General features: G+C 39.3%; 1 protein-coding gene across 1 annotated transcript in view; it reads right to left on the minus strand.

Moving 5' to 3' along the window:
* The window catches only part of syt7b (synaptotagmin VIIb), a 68,022-nt gene that overhangs the window by 10,070 nt on the left and 34,605 nt on the right, over positions 1 to 23,347 (minus strand). The window contains exon 5 of the mRNA XM_053319638.1: positions 21,203 to 21,325. Within this exon, the coding sequence (XP_053175613.1) occupies positions 21,203 to 21,325 (123 nt within the window). The remainder of the gene's footprint in view (positions 1 to 21,202; positions 21,326 to 23,347) is intronic.

Here is a 23,347-nt window from a genome sequence, read left to right on the forward strand (position 1 = left end):
AGATGGGGAGCCAGTGCAGTTTTTGGAGGACAGGGGTGATGTGTTCTCGGGAGCGGGTGTGGGTGAGCAGGCCGGCAGCGGAGTTCTGAATGTATTGGAGTTTATTGAGGAGTTTGGATGATGAGCCGTAAAGGATGCTGTTGCAGTAATCTAGTCTGGATGTTATAAAAGCATGAATCAGGGATTCGGCAGAAGAGAAGGTGAGTGAGGGACGGAGACAGGCCATGTTCTTGAGGTGAAAGAAGGCGGTCCTGGTGATGTGGTTAATGTGGTGGTTGAACTTGAGTTGGTTGTCAAAGATGACTCCGGATGTGAGGGGAGGAGGACAGAATACAGTTGTTGAAGGTGAGGCTGAAGTTTTGGGTGGTTCTGGTGTGGGATGTGGGACCAATGATGATGATGTCTGATTTGTCACTGTTCAGTTGGAGATAGTTTCTTTGCATCCATTTTTTAATGTCAGTTAGACAGTTGCTGAGTGTGGAGTGGGTGGTGTTGGTGATGGCTTTGGTGGAGATGTATAGTTGGATGTAGTCGGCATAACAGTGAAACTGGAGTCCGTGATGATGGATGATTTTGCGAAGGGGGAGCATGTAGAGGATGAAGAGGAGGGGACCAACCACCGATCCCTGGGGGACATCTTGTGACAGAGGAGTGGTGGTGGAGGTGCAGTTGTTAACACTGATGAACTGGTGATGGTTGGTGAGGTAGGAGTGGATCCAAGTGAGTGCTGTGCCAGTGATGTGGGCTGAAGATTTCAGTCGGGAGAGCAGGATGGAGTGGTTGATGGTATCAAAGGCTGCTGTGAGGTCAAGGAGGATGAGGATGGTGAGGTGTCCGGAGTCTGAGGAGAGGAGGAGGTCATTGGTAATTTTGATGAGGGCTGTCTCTGTGCTGTGTTGTGATTGGAAACCAGATTGGAAGCATTCAAAGAGATTATTGGAGGTGAGGAGGGTTCTGAGTTGAGGCTACAGCACATTCAAGGAGTTTTGACAGGAAGGGGAGATTGGAGATGAGGCGGAAGTTACTTGGATTGTCAGTGTTGAGACCAGATTTTTGGATGATGGCAGCCAGTTTGGGGGTTTGGGGAACAGAACCAGGGAGGTGTTAATGATGTTGGTGATGAGTGGGGAGATGACAGGGAGGTAGTCCTTAATGAGTTTGGATGGTTGGGGTCCAGGGTGCAGGTGGAGGTTTTTATTCCGGTCATGAGAGTTGTTAACTGTGCTGGAGATATTGGAGAGAACTGTAACAGGGGCTGGATGGTGGCAGGTGGTGAGGCAGGAGGGATTCCAGAGGTGTTGAGGTTACTGTAGATGGTGTCTATTGTATGAAAGGAATGATTGGCACTTTTCAGTTGTAAATGATGAGGGAGTGTTGTCATGGGGTTTGAGGAGTGAGTTTATGGTGGAAAACAGAGCCTTGGAGTTGTTTGAGCCAGAATGGATGAGGTGGGAGTAGTAGGTGGTACGGGCTGCGTTGAGTGCCAATAATATTTATACAATAGTTTGTGTCAACTTTGTGGCAAAAGTTTGTGGCGGGTTCTCCTCAATTTAAACTTGACAATGTACTTGTACACAGAGTGTGGTTCATTAATAAAATCTTTTCAGTGCTTGATGGGGAAGAATTTGACTGGGCTGCACAGAGCCCTGACCTCAACCCCATCCAACATCTTTGGGATGAAAAGGAGCAGCGACTGTGAGTCAGGTCTTGTCGTCTAACATCTGTGCAGACCTCACTGATGCTCTTGTGACTGAATGGGAGCAAAAACTTGCAGCCAAATTCCAAAATCTTGTAAAAAGCCTTCAGAAGATTGGAGGGTGTCTTAGGCACATCACACACACTACAGGATATTATTAAGATTATCATGCCAGAGGGAGCAATGCGCCACCTCCTGTAATTTCATGCAATCTCGTGGGGAAACACATGTAAACAAAATCTAGACTGACCAGGTGCAGCCTGGAAAGTAGTGATGTAAAGTAATGCAGCTGCACTGGGGCCCACAACCCCTATAACAAAATATCTTGCTATTATTGTATAGTAAGATCATGTGAGAACATCTCAAGCACTGAGTCTATAGTATAAACACAACAACTGAAATTGAACTGCAAGTGGTAAGCATTTATAGTACTCAATGAGCCAAGTTATCTACTCCATGGTGTCACATATTTGATGTCATCCATTATTATGTCATACAATACTGTTGGCAGTATTAACTGTTTTTGTGAGCTTTTGTGGCTCCTAAATTTCCATACCAGCATGAAAAGTTATGGGAGGTTAAACTTTCCACTGGACTGGTGTAAACCATTGTCAGGATGTCTTTGCTCACATCAAAGCTATTCAATTTCCTTTTGAGGAACAATTGCCTTTTTAAAATGTAGCGCATGTTGTTTAATGAAATTTAAATGTGTTTCTAAAATCAATCCTAAATATTTAAAACTATGTACCACCTCTATGGCTTGCCCTCAATTACAATTGCCAAGAAAGAAAACATCTGAAAAAAGAAAACATCTGAAAATAGGCAGTTGTTTTAAAAAGAAAGATGACAGCAAGCACAAGTTGTTCTATGGAGCAAGAGCCGAATAAGCCACCTGCTGATGCTAGTGCTGGAGTGTACAATCCACAGTGAAAATGGTGTACCTATGATGTAAGTGAAACTCACTGAGCATTTCATTGGATGTTTTGCAGCATATTAATGCCTGAGGTTTTGAAATGAATTGTTCATACTGCCATATATGACTCTCAACAGAGGCTGTGACTGACCTCACTGATTGGGACTACAAACACATATCTAGAAACAATTCCTTCCTAAAGTTTGAGAATAATGTATAAGACACAAGCACTCAACTCAAACATCCAGACGTGTGAGACTATGTCCATTGTTATCTCTCCTTTCACATACACTGAAGACCAAACAACATGTACAGTACAAGACCTTTAGAAATACAAGTTTAAATACAATTAAAGCTGCAAGGAGTGTTGGGCGGGACCTCGCACCGTTGAGCACGTCGGGCTGTGGCGAAGGGGAAAGGTTTCTGTTAGGGGCATTTAGATGCCTTCAAACCCGGCCATTTATCGGACACTGCACTAAGTAGATATACATTACATACTCACACACGCACACCCTCACACATATACACACACACAGACACACCCACACTCACACACATTCACACATATACACACACACAGACATACATACACATACTCACACACACAAACAAACACACACTTTCTCTCTCCCTCTGTCTGTCTGTGTAGACATTTAGACCGAGCAACTGAAATGAACCTCCAACACTTTGATGAGTCAAACAGGAGAGGAACTTGTACTTTGGTTTGATCTAGACTTTGACAGCAATGTCAGTGAAATAGTTGACAGACTGCACGGATATCTAAAAACATATTAATAATACAGTCAATAAACTTGAATTAGAAACAGAAAACTGAGGCACTTTTCCTTATCAGGTGTCATGAATCTATACAAGCTTTCTCCACTAGGTGGCACACTAAGATCACAAATGAATCTGGATGACTGCTTGACTTCATTATCTACTGCAATCCTCTGAAACTAACTTGTTAGAACAAACTATTCATCAGGAAGACACAGAAATATGTATAGAAGTAAACATGGTCAAAATTAGAAACACACACACAGTTGTTGCCATGGTAGTTAACGACCTGAGAGCATGACAACACAGACAGCAGGCAGAGTAAAGATTGAATGGGAGAGGAATAGGGTGCACATGTGGGTGTGCAGATCAAGTATAAAACATAGCCAGACCAAATTACACACATCTATAGATGAGACTTGTGGCTACATTTTGACATTTGAATGGAGTTGTAGCTGAAGGTATGCAGGAATAATGTATATATTTGAAAAGCCTGAAAAATCACAGAAAATCACACATTTAAGGGCAAAATGTGAACTTCCTGTTTGATTTAGATCAGTGGTGTCAGCACGTGATTTGTAGGTCATGATAAGACAAACAATTGAGTTTTGGTTTGATATTTCTACGACATTCCTATCAGACGTAGTGGACATCTAAGTGTTTCAAGGTGGCCAAAAATCATTGATAATCATACATTTAACATTCACACAAATTTCATTTTCATTTTCTTCAGTGATTACACCATGTTTGATAAAGACTCTTTATCCACGTGTCCATCCAAAAATTATGGTTTCCACAGTCCAAACAATGCATCACAACTAATCAAATAATTACCAGCTCGATTGATGTGCAATTAATAATCCACTTAAAATATTACAGCAGACTAAAAGGAAATTAAAATAAATACAGATAAAAATAACATGCTTACTTTTTCAGGAGCACAGAGCAGGGAGATCTACAGTTCTGAATCATATAGCCACTTTCTAGTGACTTAAAGCAAACCTGTCTGCAATTGACCATCAAGTAGACGAATAACTGTGTTCAATTGCAGTGAGTATTCTGTCAACTAGAGGCCACCTTTTAGACAGCATGAGAGAATTCACAACAATCACGCCTGACTGATTATCTTTGAAACAAAAAAAGCAAAAGAAAATACTAAAATTAGTCAAGGGTAAAAATGTTCCTGGTTCATATTATGTAACAATTTGCTAAATGGGCACTATACACATATCTGATACCAGTCTAGGCGTATTGACAAATAGAACTAATGAGCAATTATTGCTGTGTGAGAGAAGGCCCAGGGAGAAAAAGCAGAGAGTCAGAGAGTCGGAAAGCGAGCAAGCGAGCGAGTGAGCAGGTGAGCTGTAAAACACAAAGGTAACAGACAAAATTATATTAGAAGAAGGCATTGTGGGAAAGATGATCTGAGAAGGAAAAGACTTATCTGTGCACAGAGGCTGAGAAGAAGTGAAGGAGAGGATTTGTGTTTGTTAAGACTCTGAGGATTAATCAAATGAACAAAGTGAGGTTACTGACTCAAATTAATTTGAGACCGAGACATTGCAAAATACACACAATAACACACACTTTAGATGAAAGAGAAAATGAGGAAAGAAGGGAGATGGGATGAAAAAGAAAAAAATGAAACACATCTGATTTTTTGAGGTCAAGACGAGTGAGATGCTCTAAAGCTGAGAAAGGAAGCAAACTGATGTTTTATAGGTAAGCAAAACAGAAGGAGGCTGGAGAGGGACAGGGGTTGTACAGCAAACAGACACCAGTCACACAGAGAGGAGGAGAAAGAGATACAGTGTGGAAGAGAAAGAATTGATTTGTCACTGTGTTTATTTCCTGTGATCTGTGGGTCAGAGCACCATCAATGCAGCACAGAGTCAATTCAAAAACGTAATGGTTTCTGTTTCAATGACTTGCCAAATACATCTTGCTGCTGCATGTATCTGCTAATAAAACACATCTGAAACGTGACTGCATCATTTCATACAACATTTCAATTACAGCCTCAAATATCAACCCCTCGCACATCAGGGAACAATGTGTCACAACGTGTTAACTTGAAATAAATACTTAACATGTGGCAGTCACACAAATAACACCTGGCGGTCTCACTGTGCCACTGACTTGACCCCCACCTGCACTATAGTAATCTGTGTTCAAAGACCATGCACACAGTTTTCCTTATTTCCGCTGAATACACTTTACATCACAGTTGATCCTTCTACAAAGCACAGCAGTACATTTTAAATCATGTGAATAATAAATATGAGTTAAGTATCTACTATATATTATTTTATGAGGCTGTGAGTTGAATTATTGTGATGATTCTGTTTCTTTTTTGTGGAAAGAATTACTCACGTTATTCTTTAACAAGTTTGCAACACTTTTGTCTATCTTACTGGGCATGTGCTGTCAGTTATAAGTCACTTTTCAAAGAGAGCAAAAACAGGTATTTACCATAAAACATCAAGGCAAAGATGACCTTTACCTCATACATTTATGGGACTAAGATCATCGTAATCCAAGATAAATTAAGAGTGGAACAGTATAATGTGAAACATTCTGTATAACAGAGTGAAAGAACAGACAGATTACACTATTTTCACGTTCTTTTAATAATCTCAGATTTACTTTTCTGTATGGAAATTGAAGACTTGAATAGATACCGAGAAATGTCTAATAAACAATCTTAACCATCTGATCTCCACCCTTCTCCTGTCAACAGAGACAAGATAATTACTTTATAATCATTTAATACCAGTCAAAATGTTCCATCTTGCTGGTATCCTAAAGGGTTTTGGCTTAGTTTTGATTTCCTCCCTGTAGGGTGCAGTACTTTTAGAAATTAAATCTTTTGCACTCGTAAAATCATAGGCGGCACCACTCTTCAATTGTAGAGAAATTAGTATCATATTAATACGTCTCATAACCAGTTTGAAACTCTCGATACAGGGATGTCTAATCTATGCTTTAAAATGAATACACAAAGACAATAAATTAGAATATTTATTTATAATACTGCAGCTACACTTACTAAACACTAAAACTTCCAATATTTTATAAATAAGACACAAGAGGAAAAGGGAAAACTGATACAAAAGGCTATGGATCATGAATGATTTTAATGAATAATGCAGAGTTTTCTATTGTGTAGATGGTAAGAGAGACCTGACAAACAGATGAAATGACTATTATCTGAGAAGCAGTGAATCCAATCAACAGCTCAGTTTATTGCCAATTGAAGTCAAATTATATTAAAAAAAACTAAGTTTAAGTAAGCTGATGGGGGTTTTGTAGAGATACATCCTTGCTTCCTGGGGGTGGCATCTTGCAAGAAATGGAGATCAATGTGCTGGGGTGAGAAGCTGGAGTCTGGATCTCAAAATGATGATTAAATTATCTGGGCCAGATTTGGAAATTTCCCAAAAGAGAGCTCCTGGATTATGATCTTGTAGTCTTGATCCTTAACTCATGACAACACATTTTGAGGTTCCTATTGTTGCGGATCACATCTTCAGACAAGCAAAAAACAAACAATCCACCAGCATGGGAAAAAGCAAAAGGACAAAGATGAAAGCAAGAAAAAGTAAAAAAGCATAGTTTCTCAGATAAGAGATTTAAAAGTTTCCAGATGATGCATCTTGGCTAATCACAGGGATTGCAGAGTTCTGGGGGCCCAGCGTCAGTCCCCTCCTGTATGTGGGCCAGTGGGTTGTACTCCTGAATGCTGTTACTCTTTTAATCAAAATTGTCAGTTCTATAACAATTGCACTGATTTCTAATTTTTTAATAGTAGCTTTAGTGCTTTGAGAGTGAAACAAGCAGAGCGGTACTAAACAAGAAATTAGTGTTTTCAAAGATAGAATTATGTTAGTTTTACACTTTCTCAGAGGAATAAACGTCTCTAAAAGAAACACATATGTATTGTTACATACACATACATACTAATAGATTATATGAATTTTCCTTAGACAAAATCTAAACTACATTTTAGAGTTCAGGCTTAGGCTGGTTTACCCAGTGATCAGTTCTTCAATCGGTTATTTGAGTCCTGAAGATCAGAGTTCACAGTGGGACTAAAGTTAATGCCAGCTAGTCCCTGTGGGGGACTGGCTCTTAGAGGCGAGTTATGGTAGCGAATGCTGGGGAGGTTTATCCAAGTTTTGCTAACAGCTCACACTGGGGTGTGAATTGGTCTTTTCATGTTGCTGGCTCTTAGAGATCTTGAAGTGTCAAAGGTGCTTTGGGTAAGTGGCCGTGAAGGACAAAAGGGGTCCTCTTAAGTCAATTGTTGCTGTTTGCAGGATTGCTGTAAATTTCACTGTCTTGTTGGCCAGTATTCCTGGGGGGGATTGAAGAAAGGGTTTTTACCATCTACATACAAAACCCCTGTCCAGCCAGTATTTTCCATGTATTTACTAAAAAAAAAGAAAACCAATGTTGTGAAACCTGCCTGTAATCATACTTCAGTCAGGAACACTCTGATTAAACCATTTGTTGCAACAAATGGTAATACAGTTTTACTTGGAATTGAAGGCTCCACTCTAAGATGCTCCCTGGATTAGCCAGCAGCATGCTGAGCTAAATACAGGGAGTGCAATGCAAGACCCCCAAAACAAACATGGAATCCAACACCAAGTGTGGTTAACGTCCATGCTAAGCATCAGCCAGACTACAAATAAATCAATGTCTACAGTTATGTGGACTATAAATGTGTAGCAACAGCATGCTGCTCGACAGAATTCTTCAGTCTTTACTCTCGTAGCCTGTTGAACATGTAATGTTCCTAGGCGCTTGAAGACCAGTGACCAGTGGCTTTTAGAGTGGTAGCAGGAACGCGGGCAGCTGCAGAGGTAGCCGCACCAATGCGGAAGGAGCAGGAAGTGTTCAGTTCAAAGCAGGGCCTCATGTTTGCTGAGGAGATGGAGGCGAGCAGAAACCAAGACCTTGACATAGCCTTCCTTTGTCAGTCAGGAACAGGGGTTTGACTTGCCTCGCATGAGGAAAGCCGCTTTGTGTACCAGTTATAGAAGATGGAGGACAAAGCGGTGTTAGTTTGAGAGATAATCAATGAGCCTTTACTTTACTTTTTAAATGTTTAAAAAGGTGAATGTGTACATGTGTGCGAGTGTCTATGGTTAAATCAGAAATTGTAAGATTGTGCTGTGGGTCAAACAGTCTGTGGGTCAAACAGTCTGAACTAGTTGTATGTTAGCCACACCTGAGGAACCATAAAATACAGGGAAGAAAATGTGTAATCTACATAAGAACCAAAACACCCCCGCCTTAAGTGAGACCGGTTTGTGCACAAGAGGTAATGAGAATGAAAAACTTTCATCCTGCTTTCAGGATGCTCTTTTTAGGCCATTGAAGAGAATGGAAGGATTTCTGAGCAGACTACATGCTGAAAGATCTGCACATTTTAAATGAAACTGAATACTTACTACAATGCTGTGATGGAAGAGAGTAGTGTTTTACACAATATAAAGCAGTGTGTAGTGTAGCGCGCTGAAGTTGAAGTTTGGAGAAGACCACTGGAGTGGGATTTTTTGAAGTTGGGGGCGGAAATCCATGTCATGCTCATTTTGAATACTGCTGAGCAGAGTGCCAAGAAAACGGAGTTTCTTCTGAGGCTCGGTTTGTGGACGGAGTCTTGTCCGTTTACCTGGGATGCTAACGCTAGCGCTAGTGGAGGCAGGCGTATGCGCATTTACAGCAGTGTGAGGGCAGTTCTTCTTTGACATGCAAAATTGAAGCAAGAGTGAGGATCTTAACCACCATCAATTATCCAGCTCAAGAAGCAACGTGACGAGCACAGAGTGGTAAGCAATGAAATAACACAGTAGAAGTTTTTCTATCATACCTTGGATCAAGCTTTGCCAGCAGCAGTGTGAGCAATGGTTAAGCTAGAACAGTGTAATATTTAAAGGGACCGCCTTGTGGTGAGAATGGCTGTGATTGGTGTGTGACTGATAAGGTGTGCTGATTCAATCAGTGGCTGTCAGCTGATTACAGCTGGGCTTATGGCTTCTGTGTCCTGCATGAACTAACGCGTTGCTTCATTTGTTTTCATTGTGGACTGGTTTGAAGAGTGCTGGTTTTTGGTACATGATAAAACCTCAGCTGGTCTCTTAGTGCATAGATCTATTAAATTTACTTTGTTCTTTGCACAATGGTTATGCCTGATTGATGATTACTTTTCAGGTAAATTTCATGGTGACATACTGTAGCACCACCGTGTGAAGTTTAAAATCCCCCTCCAGTCAAAAATGTGTTTTCCTCTTCTTCATTCAGTTGGATATTTGTTGTCACTTTGCAGAATAATGCAGAGTTTGACACTTTTCACGTCCATCTGCTGAAGCTGCGCTCAAGACCTGAGGTTAAGACTTTTACCTACAAGCATGTTTTGTGACATCAAAACCAGTTTGGTACCAATAACAGCTGAGTACACAACTTATACACGTCTGATGTGGAAACTTCAAGCCTCCAGTGCACAAACATTGAGAATGGACTTTACAGTGAAGCAGGACACATCACTTAAACCTTTTATAGTATTTTTAAGAAGGTCATTTTTTTAATGTGGACGTAATTTATTTTTCCAAGCATAGTATATTTGTCTTGTCTGGAGGCAATCTTTAAAAATGTAATTTTCGTCTGAACTCTGAGGAATAATTGCTTCATTTAGCCCTCTTACAATTAATAATGAATACATGCTCACACTTTAAATAACTAACTATTTCCCTTCAAAATTGTTCAGTTGCAGCTCTGCTGCAGGGATGCTTTGGCTACTGAGCACATAATATATGCCTGTCAACTGTGTTTCTACCAAAAGAGTCTATAAATGCTTACTTGTAGGAGTGGTAAGCTCAATGACAGCCCACTGAACCCTACTAAATCAAACACCCACCACACAAGACAGAGTCCACATGAATCTTGAACAATCAACCTTACATAAACATAGCCAGGCATTCATTATTTACAATGGGGATCTGCATTTCATACTGTGCTACACTGAATACTTGTCCATAAATCATCTTAGCCATGCAGAGTACATGCAGTGCCTTAAACAGTGCATATAGAAGTGCTGTGGCTAATGTGAGCCTGCATATATTACGCATGTCTTTCTCTAAAAAGAATTCCACTGCTCTGTGTTCTTCAGTCTAATGGAGCACTGAGCTGACCAGAAAGACTTTTGTAAAATGTTGTAAAACTGCATGAATCTGTCGCAGCATTAAGTCAAGGACAGTAAGTTGCTCCAGTAAAAAAAAAACATTTGGTAAAAATTTGGTTGAACGATTAATTGATCAACATGAGACAAAAAGGAGGCCAGGACTGCTTTTTTAGGTCATGTGACCTAATGACTCCAAATCCAAATCAGTGGTGGATCACATGACTAAACAGGCTGATTAAGACACATCTCTTTCTATTAGCTTTGAATGGCCCTCATAATTTATATGAATATTTTTATGAAAAATACAGCATTTTAACTCAATAGCTCCCAGGTCATGTGACCTAATGACTCCAAATCAGTGGTGGATCACATGACTACACAGGCTGGTTAAGACACACCCCATTCTTTGAATGGTCCTCATAATTTACATTAATATTTTTATGAATAATACAGTATTTTAGCTCAATAGTGCATATCTCCAGACACTCCCCTACGACACTCAGTCCCGCAGCATGCACTCCTAATTGTACTGGGGTGAAAATAGCATACATTGATATTTGCACCAAGACCGGTGCAAATAGAACACTTTGCTATATATACCAGGGTACAAATAGCATCCACTTCTAATTGTACTGGGGTGCAAATAGCATTCATTGATATTTGCACCAGGGGTGCAAATAGCCTTTGCCAATAAAATAATAGACTAAACAAGGCATTAGATGAAAAGGAAAACTAAAAAATATTACATTAACTTATAATTAACATTTCACATAGTAAGAATTTCACTCTTAATCATGGGTGTTGTAAACTCACTCACATTCAGTCAGCTTAGTTGAAGTCACTGTTCAAAAAAAGTGACTTCATCAGATTAAAAAAAAAGGATTCAGGGCTTTTGAGAAAACATTTTGGGCTGCAGTCCCAAAAGCCCCTAGCTCCACCCCTAAGAGATACCTGACTGAAAAGAAGTGTGACAGAGAGAAGATGATATTAAACAGGCCAAGTCTGACTAGGTCTGAGGATGACATCTGTCAAAAAGTATTAAACGAAAGCAAGAGTGAGATTTTATTAATAGGAAGCAAAGCACAGTAATACCCTCACTTCATGTTGATGACCTTATTAAATTGACTAAAACACAGCATTGATTACACTGCAGCTTTCTATGTGTACATTTCATTGGCTAGTTAGTGTGAACGCATACATTTAACTGTCAGATGGTGAAACCACAAATACTATAAGTAACTCGAAAAAATATCTAAAGTAATGTGAAAATATGTCCTATTTATTGCATCATCCACATTAATGCGTCATTTTAAGAAAGCAAAGTTCATTGCATTGAATTTTAGTGCACTGTGTTTGTTTATCCAATATACATATATTTTATTTTATGAAAAAATATTGTATAATATAATATTTCACTTTCTTAATTTCGCCTCAGATGTACAGGTGCAAAGGTTTTCTTGTTGATTACATCATATATGCTCTGATGATGTCAAAGACACTACTTTGTCAGTCCATTAACCTTTCTTACAGAACACATTTTATTCTATAAATCATACAATTAATAATGACTAAATTCAATTTAGCTACTTCAGTTTCATGGTCCTGTTATTGTGCCTGTTGGCTGACTGTCAAACTGTCATGGCTTACTGGGACACATGAAAAGAAACAGAATCATAGTTAATGTAATTAGTAGCACCTGTGCCTGATTAGCAAAAATGATTAGGACATGCAATGATTTTTTTTAATACCACAAACATATTAACACGCTTGTTTGTTTGTTTTTGTTTTTTATCACAACCTGCATTTCTGAAGGTTTCATATTAGAGAACTTCAGTTGTGGCGTCTGCTCATCACAGTCAGATTAATGTACGATATCATGAATGGCAGATAAAAACCTGCTGCTGCACGGAGCATCTCTGATTCACGGCAATGGCCTGGGGGACATGGCGCATTTGGGTATGGTTGTGAGGCGAGTTCATCCATGTATGTGAATATACATATTTACTCACTGTTAAATATAAACACACCTGTATTCACACACACACACATGCTGCAGCAGGGCACTGGTGCCGCATAATATCTCAACCAGACATGAAAACATTCACTAATTTGTGCACACAAGTAAAGAAATGGGATGTTTTGCAAAAATATTCTTCTGTAATACCAGAAAATAATCTCTTTCCATTCAATTAATTCTCACCAAACATCTGAATAAATTTCACTACAATAATTTTGATTCGATTACAAAACTAGACATAAACTCAACAATATTGCATGATTTTGTTGGTAAAAAAAATGCTGCACAAGTGGAATAAACTTTGGTATTTTCCCAAATAGAAGAAAAATATCTGCAGCTGTGTGTTGCTCCCTTTCTGTCTGCTAGTGACTATCTTGTCTAAAACACACCAGTTACATAATTCATCCTTTCGAGGTTGTTGTAACCATGACTACTGAAATGTGCACTCCCACTTAAGGTTGTACTCACTACCATCATGTATTTTACAGGGGGTTGGCGTAACCATGGTAACAGGAGCCTTCAAAAGAGGGCAGTAAAATCCAAGGAAGTTCAACAGAGAGGGGCATATTGTAAATAGCAAAAAGCCCACAGAGCACAGAGCACAGGGACCAAACATTTAGAAAGCCTTTGAAACACACTCTGTGACTTCCCTTATACCTACACTCCAACCCCCTCTGACCCTTATAGTGCCACAGCCCATCTTCTGGGTATGTGTGAGCTCATGCTGCAAAAGGCTGATTCAAATGCCAAAAAACACTGCAGACTATCCTCCAGCCATGATACTTTAAACAACAGGCAAAGACAGAAATGAGTAGCTCCAGTATGGCTGCACTACTGCTAGACTAAAACAAGCTCTTATCTAACTATGCACTTCACTTTTTTGATAGTTGAAAAAAAATGCAAATGTGCTATCAGTAAGTCTATAAACCAACACGAAAGAGCACGCACGCACGCACGCACACCTGCACACACGCACACACACACACAAGCCATCTCTCAGGAGGTCGAGGGCAATGTCCCTGGAGAATGACCACTTTGATCTGATGCGTTGAAACTCAGAACCCTGACTTTTGACCTCATGGCCTCAATCTAAGACTGAGTCGTAAGCCATACTACTGTGTAATTGGACAAAGCAAATTGTTACATCCCTAGGGACACAGCAGAGATGTTTTATGTCCTTTATGTTACGTGTATTATCTGAGTCAATTTTGCATTGATTAAGAAAGGCTTAAAAAATGAAAGAAAGCCCACCATTTATCTATCTACAACAAAGTGATATCATGTCAGTAACAACAGGAAAAGAGAACAGATAAAAATAAAAGCAGAATCCAGAAAAGCAACACGTGCAATCCAGATTTAATGCACAACAAGAATCTGAATCACTGCGTTCATGTCATTTCACACGCATGTCATGGCCCAACCTTGGCCCAACAGTGACCATATTGTATTCCTGCATGCCTCCTCCTATAGCTGTGAGACAGGAAATTAATAGGATGTCTGTTGTGCAGGAGCATCACGCTGCCATCTGTTTGCTTAAAAATATCCCTTACTATAGTATCAATAAGCACATTTTATGAAGCAGATGTAGACTGTCTGTTTTCCAAATCTACCCATTCTGATGGGTGAGAGCTGACAGGAAGACACTAAGTCAAATGCTTAACAATGGAAAATTCAGCAGAATCCATCGTTTAATCATCTATTTGATGCACCCTTACTACATACCATTACTTGTGTTTATTTATTATTTGTGTTAACTCATCTATATAACATGATATTAAAGTTATGTGCTTGTATTATGTGCTATTCTCACAGCAATGAGAGGATTTGTTGCCATTTAATTTGTAATGGTACATTCTTATGTATGGACTACTGATCAAAGAAATAGGAATTATGTCTATAATCAAAGGGAGATTACAGAGTTTATTAGAAAAGGGTATTTTTGTTGGTTTTTTTACCCTCTATCACTTTCAGTTATCATTCTTGATATCACGTCAAAATAATTACGTCAACTTGCTGTAGGATATGAGATAAGTTATGAAGTGACAAAGATTTATTGCATTTACTTTCACAGCTGGCTTCATGTGGTAAAACAAAATGAAATAATGCTTGACTTCCTTATCATTTAGGTGAATTAAACAAACAAAAGAGATCTGATGAGATTTGCAGCCAAACCTTGAATATTAACCTTTTCACCTAGTATGGGAGTTTAAATGCGCCTTTACAAATATCCAATGCAAGCAAGTGTGTATTTGCACATATACTATATATTAATGCATGAAACTGTCCGCAGGGGAATCTCATTCGTTTTTCCGATGTTCAGCAATGAAGCAGATTTATCAGAGTCTGGCCAAGCTGACAGTCATCTACACTGACAGAGGAGCGCTGCTGTGACATCATCCTGTCACAACGCCAGTCAACACCCCCAGGAAAGGGTGGATTAGGTGAAGAGAGAGAGAGTGAGTGAGAGAGAGAGAGAGAGAGAGAGAGAGAGAGAGAGAGAGAGAACTGACACAACAACAAGGCAAAGTAAGAAAAAATGAAAACAATTTCAAAAGATGCTTTTAAATAAAGCGTGGAGAGATTGAGGTGAAGAGGGAATGAAGGCGAGATGAGCAGAAAGATTCTTATTGAGGAACAAAATGAGGAGTTCAAAGGGTAGAGAAGAATGGGAGGTGTAGGGTGAGGGAGGGAAAGTGGATGGATGGGTGAGAACATGAGGGATGAGAGTTACCAGCATGGCCTGGATGAAAAGTGTGTCTCCATAAACATACTATATATGGGTCTCGCTGATCATACACTAGCCCTAGGAGACTATGAAACACAATATATGTCCCATGTCCTGTGATGGATGAGGCCCAGGCTCCAGTGTCAGCCCACTCAGCGCTCCCCACCAACAAGGACAAATCACTCAGCCACCGCCCCCCTCCACACGAGAGCTAATACAACTAATGGAGTCATCTACAGTGTTTGACTGGCGTGATGCTCTGTGAATAGACTTCTGCTGCCTTGTTCTTGAGATTCTTTTATACCACTTGAAGTTGTTGTTTTCATGATCTCAGTATAAATAAATAAGGAGGTTTAGCTTTTTAACATTAAAGTCAATAATTTAAAAAAAAGAAAGATGAACGAGAACGCTGTTGTCTTTTTTTCTTCCATTTCTCACTGTTGCCCTCCCTTTGACGTCCCCCTTGCTTTTTCCTTTCATGGGAAATGGTGAACGAGCTCCAAACTTAGACCTGACAGGTTTTTTAAAAAGATGCCTCGTTTGTGCTGACCTACATCACTTTTTCTTTCCAATCATCTTTCCTCCCGGGGCCACAGCCGGCTCCAGAGGCTGCCATGGGGACCAGTGGCCAGCCTGGAGAGTCATTAGGCGGCTTTACTCACTGTGATTTCTGGCTCAGACATACAGTTCAAAGAGTTTGGATATGCCAGCTGATAAATGATGGCAACAACTTCCTGCTTGATTAATATTGTACAGTTTGTTGTTGTGCAACTCAGCTGGTACAATATGATATTACTCCTGCCAAGATTGGAACTTTGATTCCCACTGAGGCCACCAACACTAGCAGCATACAGCTATTTACAAAAGCTTTTATAACACCAACCATCATGTCATTTACACTTGGACATATTCTTTAAGTGTATATTTTCATCTCTAAATGATTATTCATGAAGATATTTTCCTGCAGACTTTTGGAAAGAATACCATAATTGTTCTATGCCTAAATGGACACAATGACAAAAGATGACTACAGGAATAAGAGAAGTGTTGGGATAAGTGCAAGGACGGCACTTTGACGAAGATTAGAACTGAAAGTTCCTGGAATATTTGGGCCACCCCATATATACTTTTCTTCTACTCTAGCTCTGTTTTGCTTTGAGGGGAATATTTGGCTCTTAAGCTGTTAAGTGCTCCACTATGTTCACCAGTTAGTCGCTAACACTGTCTGTCTACTGTCTGTTTCTGGGCAGGTAGCATACAGTGGGTTTACCAGAGCTTTTTATCTGAAAAAGCTTAAATGATGCAGGTGAGAGTGGTGAGACTGAACTACAACAGTCTCACCACTGTAACAGGCTGTAAAACCAGCACAATAAGCTTAAAGATACAAAAACAAGCGCAAACAGGATTATCAACCAATCAAAACAGCATAGAGAAAATAGATTTTAAAGACCAAAGAAGAACAAAATATCAATAAATATCTATAAGAAGAAGAAGAAGATGTAGAAAATAGTAAGATAGTAAAAATACAACATCATTATCAAGCATGTAATGCAGTGAAAATCCCTGAAAAAATAAAATAAAAAAAAACCAAATGTATCATAGGTGTTGACAGTACATGAGAGCTCATTTTTAATTAGTCCTTTTCACTTATTCTCCATATACACTCTTGCCTGTACAAGATTTATTTTCATTCTGACTGTTCATACTTTGGAAATTGAGTCCTCCCTTATTCCTTGTCACATTTTTACAAAGATGTCTCTGAGTTTTCTCTCTTTCATTCCTACTGGAGCTCTCTGCTTCTAAGGTGTATATTTCTTGTGGTAACACTGGTGCATGTTGCTCATTTTCAAGGTTGTAAATAGTCAGCCACACTGCAACAGAGTTGAAAATACAACAAATATTTCAATGTCACTGAATTACAAGTATGAGCTTATCAACTGTGAGTGCAAATAGTGTGATAGAGGGGTTGTATTTGAGACCACACATTCAGAGCGGTCCACAATCTGCTACTTGAACATCCAATCATTTGCAGGCTGGGCAGACACAACACATTCTTGGCTTGTTTTGAATGGAAACAGTTTTGTTATGCTCCATTTCAGAGACCGCTGCACATTTTACAGCTTTTACAAACTCAATGTTCAGAGTGAAGGTAGTCCGGACCAGTAAGCTCTTTGGGGTTTATTCATATTTATTTCCCTGTTGCGTCTCTGTGTGTGGTGAATCTCTGAGCTCATTAAGATGCAGCTCTGCTATGCAACATCAGCTTTCTGAGATGATAATAACGCAAACAGCACCCAAGCTTCCATTATAGTTATCTGCAGGTGGATGATTATGTCCAGTCCACCGCAGGGCTTTGGCCGGTCTACCACAGTGACCCAAACCGACTTATATAACAGAAGCTCCACGTACGAGATTAGAACCTTTCACTTAACAGAGTGAAAAAAACACTGGCTTTGTCTGTAGATAACACATCAGCAAGAGAGAAAATGTGTCCTTTGACAATAATATAATTAACTGTAATCACAGCTGCATGGTCTTATCTCTAACATGTAATAAGTACTGACTGCCTTTGTAGGCAACGGCTATGCTGCTACTGCATCCCTAATCACAGATTAACATTAAACTTTTCACATAAAACAACGGACGGGTGATCATGAACTGTGTAAATTTGTCCTGGGGATGATTTTACTGTCACGTCACACTCACCTCTCTGTGCACCACTGACCAAAAAAAAAGAGGAAGCTTTTCTGCAAGTATTTTAGGTTTCAAATGAGCAACGAGAGGTAAAAATAGATCACATCTCAGTGTTATGTTGCAAGCTTTGATGAGACGTTCTCAGAGTGCACACTTCTATCTGCCTAGATGATTACTGATTCACAAACCTGCAATAAGTATAAACAAGTCACACATCTCTCCATTTATGAAAGCATATTTTCCTTTGAACAAGACAATTGCTCTGTTTTATGAGATTATTATGATTCCTGACTACAAATTCCCTAGCACAGTATTTCCCATTGTTTTCTGACTTGTGGCTAATGCAATACAAACAAGTAGACTAATGCAAAGTTTACTTGTGCCCTCGTTACAGGTCACCTATTTCTAAAAGGTGCTAATAGTTCAACTACTCAGATTCTTTAATTTAGGTATTTTGTTAGAGGCCTGAGGCAACCCTGTTATACAATTAATTTATTTTCACATTAAAGTTCCAAATTTAATCACTAGCTGGATTTTCATGTTTTTTGAGTGAATGAAGCACTGCATTCTCATCCCGTGTGATTAGGTTTAGACAACAAAAGCATATTGGTTAGGGAAGGTTAGGGAAAAATTGTGGTTTCAGCTAATATTAGTACATGTGTTGTCTCTTGTGTACTGCAGGCTTTTGTCCATGTGTTAAACCAAGACCATGAACTTCGACTAACTGTAACTGCAAATTCTGCGAGTGTCTAAACATAACAATAAGAAGAGCTTAATAATGCTGTAGTTGCTACGGGCGGATATTGTATTGTATGCTCTGATATTTTTAGATTCTAAGCGACACAATATATTGTCAGTGAATATTTTACTGATATGCTCAACATCTACACTCAACTGTGACTTGACAGATATATTAGTTAACAACATTTCCTCATTAAGTTAATAGAAACTGTAACCCGCGCATCATTATGTTTCCCTCAAACCATATTTGCCATTCCAAATTAGCTGTATATAAACATAATTTCTAGGAGATAGGATTGCCTGGAGAGAAGTATTTAGTATTTCACAAGCAAAGAGCTAAGATGATCAAAAAGTCCCACTCTGTGTCCCAGACACATGCTTTTCTCTTCTTTGCTATCCAATAAATCACCCTGTGACCCTTAGACCCCTTTGTTTAGGAACCACTTCCGTCACACACGTGTCACAGATTGATCGATTTCTTAAAACAATCATAAATATCTAAAATCTGGTGAGTCATAGCAGGGTGTCACTTGCTTATTTATTGTCTATGTTTAACTGAAAGGTTGTCTGAACAAATATAGATTTGACCTAACACAGAGCATTTCCTTTGATCTTGTTTTGTATCATCAGATTTGGTGTTTTGTAGATATTTGTGCTCAGAGCTGCATTTGATTTAATTAATAAACTAGCAAATTTTCTAATCTCTATGGGAACATCTATTATTATCTTGTGGCATATTTCTCTAGAAAGCGGAGAGCAAAGGTTTTTCCTCTTTTCCTGTCTCTCTTTCACTGTCTGACACTGTCTTGTCTTGTCACATATATTCTTGGCGGGATCATCCTGTTCCATCGTGCTCAGTCCACTGGGCTCCAAGAAAACGGCCGGGAGCGAGCCAGCAGACGGGCACAGAGAGCTTACGGGGTAACTACAGAGACAGAGAGATGAGAGAGACAGACAGAGATGATGATGGAGAGCTGTTATTAGTTGTGGAAGGACACTAGACGACTTGGCCCACGTGACCCCTCGGGGTAGAGGCTTGCTGGCTGGCTGTGATTAGAGTTAGGTGCTTGACAGCCCTCCAGAGAGAGAGAGAGAGAGAGAGAGAGAGAGAGAGAGAGAGAGAGAGAGAGAGAGAGAGAGAGAGAGAGAGAGAGAGAGAGAGAGAGAGAGGGATGATGGGGGAACAAGAGGCAAAACTGGTCCTCATCCTCTGACTGACCCTTCAATATTTTTAGGTTATATTTGCAGATGCATAAAAACAGGCAGCATAGAGTAAAAGTCTCAAAAAGAGGACACATACATCTTTACAGATATGTCTTCATTTCTCCGAAACAGTCAGAAAATTCACAGCTGACCTAGTTCTATCAGCACACTTGGATGCACTGCTGAGAGGTTTCAGGAAAACTTTTTGCTTTTTAAGAAATATAATGGGATTCTAAAGCGGCATTTCTTCTCCCCCAACAAAAATATACGTAGGGTTATGAGGGACTACAGCCAGGTTTATGCTCAGCCTACTAGTGTCGAAACAGCAGGTTAAGCACTTTATCCCTCAAACAGTCTGATGTGAGAACAGGGGCAGCCAGCTCAGTCCTTTGTTCACACTGTTGGCTAAGGGAACGTGTTAGTCTCTGACAGCTGCTGTCGATGAGAGGTTAGCATATTTTTTAGGCAAGCGTTTCATGTGAGGAACCCTACTTCCACATAATGAGGGTGCCCTTCTCCTGTGCCCACGACTCACAGATCAAATGCACCGCAAAAAGCTGCAGACAAGCACACTAACAAAGATCTGGATTGATGACATGTGGAAAAAAAAGTGCAAAGAGGACTCAAATTGTAAAATTGGAAATGGGGTGCAGTTATATGCAAAATCAAAATGTTGGAAAGCGTAAAGAAAGTTCAGCGTAATAGAAAAAAAGAAAATGTAAATAGAAGCAAACCTTCTTTAGTCACAATTACAAGTACAGAGAAAGAAAAAAACTATATCTAATATAAACAGTGTCAAGACATTTTGATGCTGATGTAAACAAAACATTGTTACTAATATTGTTGCTGATTTTCAAATATCTATGGAAAAAGGTAGTCTTTTTCTTTTTTCATTCCAAAAAATACAGTCAGGATACTTTGATCTTGAAAAGTATTTGCTGTTACAGTATTTGTGTTCATTTTAAGCAGCAATGAGTTATCCAGTCTTTGAAGGGTCACATGAAAAATGATTTGCCACTTTCAGACTTTTCACCTCACCCTACATTGTAGCGCACAGCAACAACTTGACAGCCATAAATGGTGCTGAAGTACTTTAAATACACATCAATACCTCATGAAATACCTCCTCACCCCTTTATGACACACAAATACCACAGCAACTCTTCTTCTGTGTGTGTGTGTGTGTGTGTGTGTGTGTGTGTGTGTGTGTGTGTGTGTGCGCCCGCCTTATAAATCACTTCACAAATTACCTCTTTTCTGGTGTGGTATCGTTTTCTTTGCTTGCTGGTGCTTCTTGTAGGTCTGGGAGGTTGGCAAAGTCATCCTGTTCAGCCAGCCCGATTGCTAGAGACAGAACAACCATCTTCCCCTCACTGGACACACAGACAAACAAGACATCACAGGACACACAAGTGGGCAAGTAGGGACACACACACATATACAAACACATACAAACAATAAACCACACACACATCCAGATGGTGACAGAAACACAGCAATATACATGCAGCCGCACATACACACGCACACACACACACACACACACACACACACACACACACACACACACACACACACACACACACACACACACACACACACACACACACACACACACACACACACACACACACACACACACACACACACATTTCATGTACAAAAAGAGAGTGGGAGAGAGGTGGTAGACCTTGGTGAGGACACTGTTTTACTTTGACAAAGCCTCAGTCTATACTGTACATCACACTACATCTCCACAACATTGTGCTGTGGAGTGAGTTGAGATGAGGATACAGACTTCAAAGACTCTGTACTGAATATATTTCTTGCTACTTTCGTGTTTTTTAACTTGTTTTTCTTGTAGCTCACTTAGATCATTTAACACCACCAAAACAATGAAAACATTTCATTTTGTCAGTTTATTGTATGTATTGTAAGTAAAGTACAAACCAACTGACAGCATATAACTTGCTATGATTTGTTAGTATATGATGTTTGCACTAAAATTAGATATGCCTGTAACTCTAACATACACCATATGAATATTGAGTTGATTCATTCAATGATCAGTAGATCTATAACATCAGAAAACTCAATTGCTACCATTAATGACATCCCTCACGCAAATCAATAATGCAAAACCCCTCAGCTGTGTGACTAATGTATCTCATTTACTGTATCAACAAATAAGCCTACATGAGAAGCCAGAAGGAAAAAGATCTTCTGTTGGTGAAAGAGTGTCTAAAGATTGCATTATCAATCCTCTAAATAAGTCTGTGGGGTTCAGGGTGCTTTTGAGTTGCCTATTCTAACATTTACATGTAGGATAATGCATGGTGCCTTTGCTTACTTCATGTACTATATGCTGAAATATTAGCACAATTGCTATGGGAGAGATGGTGCCTATTTATTTGTCATGCATTGAACTGGATATTACATGCACTTCAAATATTTGTTGTTTTGCAGCATAGCATGTCTAATTGCAAAATAAGGGATGATACAAGTGGTATTCATCATTAGCCAACCGTGGATACAACTAGTGAAAAATATCCATAACAGTTCATGGTCATAATACTGTTTGACATTACTGGTTATGTAATGCATCGTTAAACCATGCGTGTTCTTTCAAGTATATGTATACATTACATTTTTTTATGAGTGGTTTCATAATCCACCGTATATATGGTGGTCACAGAAGATGCAGACAAATCTTTTTTACAAAATGTGACTGATTGAAATGTGCATCATTAGCAGAAGGATTGAGAACTATGACACTTTGACAGCTTTATTATCTACAATTATTTGTTTCCTAGAAAAAAAGAAAGATTAACCTAAAAGGAGGGTTTGGATTGGTCAGGAGAGTAAAAAACAGAAAACATTGAAATGACATGTAGAAAAAGAAGAGAATAATAAGCAAGAACAGAGAAAAAGCAAAAGAAAATCCAAGATAATGTAAGTGTACAAAACGATAAGCAGCAACAAAGAAAAATCAGGTTGATTTTCAGCTGTGATTCTGCCTTTACGCATGCCTCAGGTCAATTAAATGATGTCTTATTGAAGTATGCTGCACAGTGAATGCAGGAGGCCATGCAAACAACGACCTTAACAAATACACATTTGCCCAAAGCTAACCTTGGTAATTCACAGTCACAAAAGAAAAAAGCCCACATGTTGGTGCAAACACTATTCTGGCTTCCCATGCTTTCTCTCTTCTCCATGAACGTTGTCTCTTTACACGGCATCTTTCATTATGTGCTGATCCAAGGACAGCCATTCCATTTTACCTCTTTTCCTGCAGTAATTTTTCAAATTCCATCCTGACTATTTTGCTCAGTTTCTCTATCCCTTCACTTCTTCTGCCTACCCAATTGAAGGTATAATCATAAAACAATTAG

The sequence above is a fragment of the Scomber japonicus genome, chromosome 1 (assembly GCF_027409825.1).
Source record: "Scomber japonicus isolate fScoJap1 chromosome 1, fScoJap1.pri, whole genome shotgun sequence".
Classification (NCBI taxonomy): domain Eukaryota; kingdom Metazoa; phylum Chordata; class Actinopteri; order Scombriformes; family Scombridae; genus Scomber; species Scomber japonicus.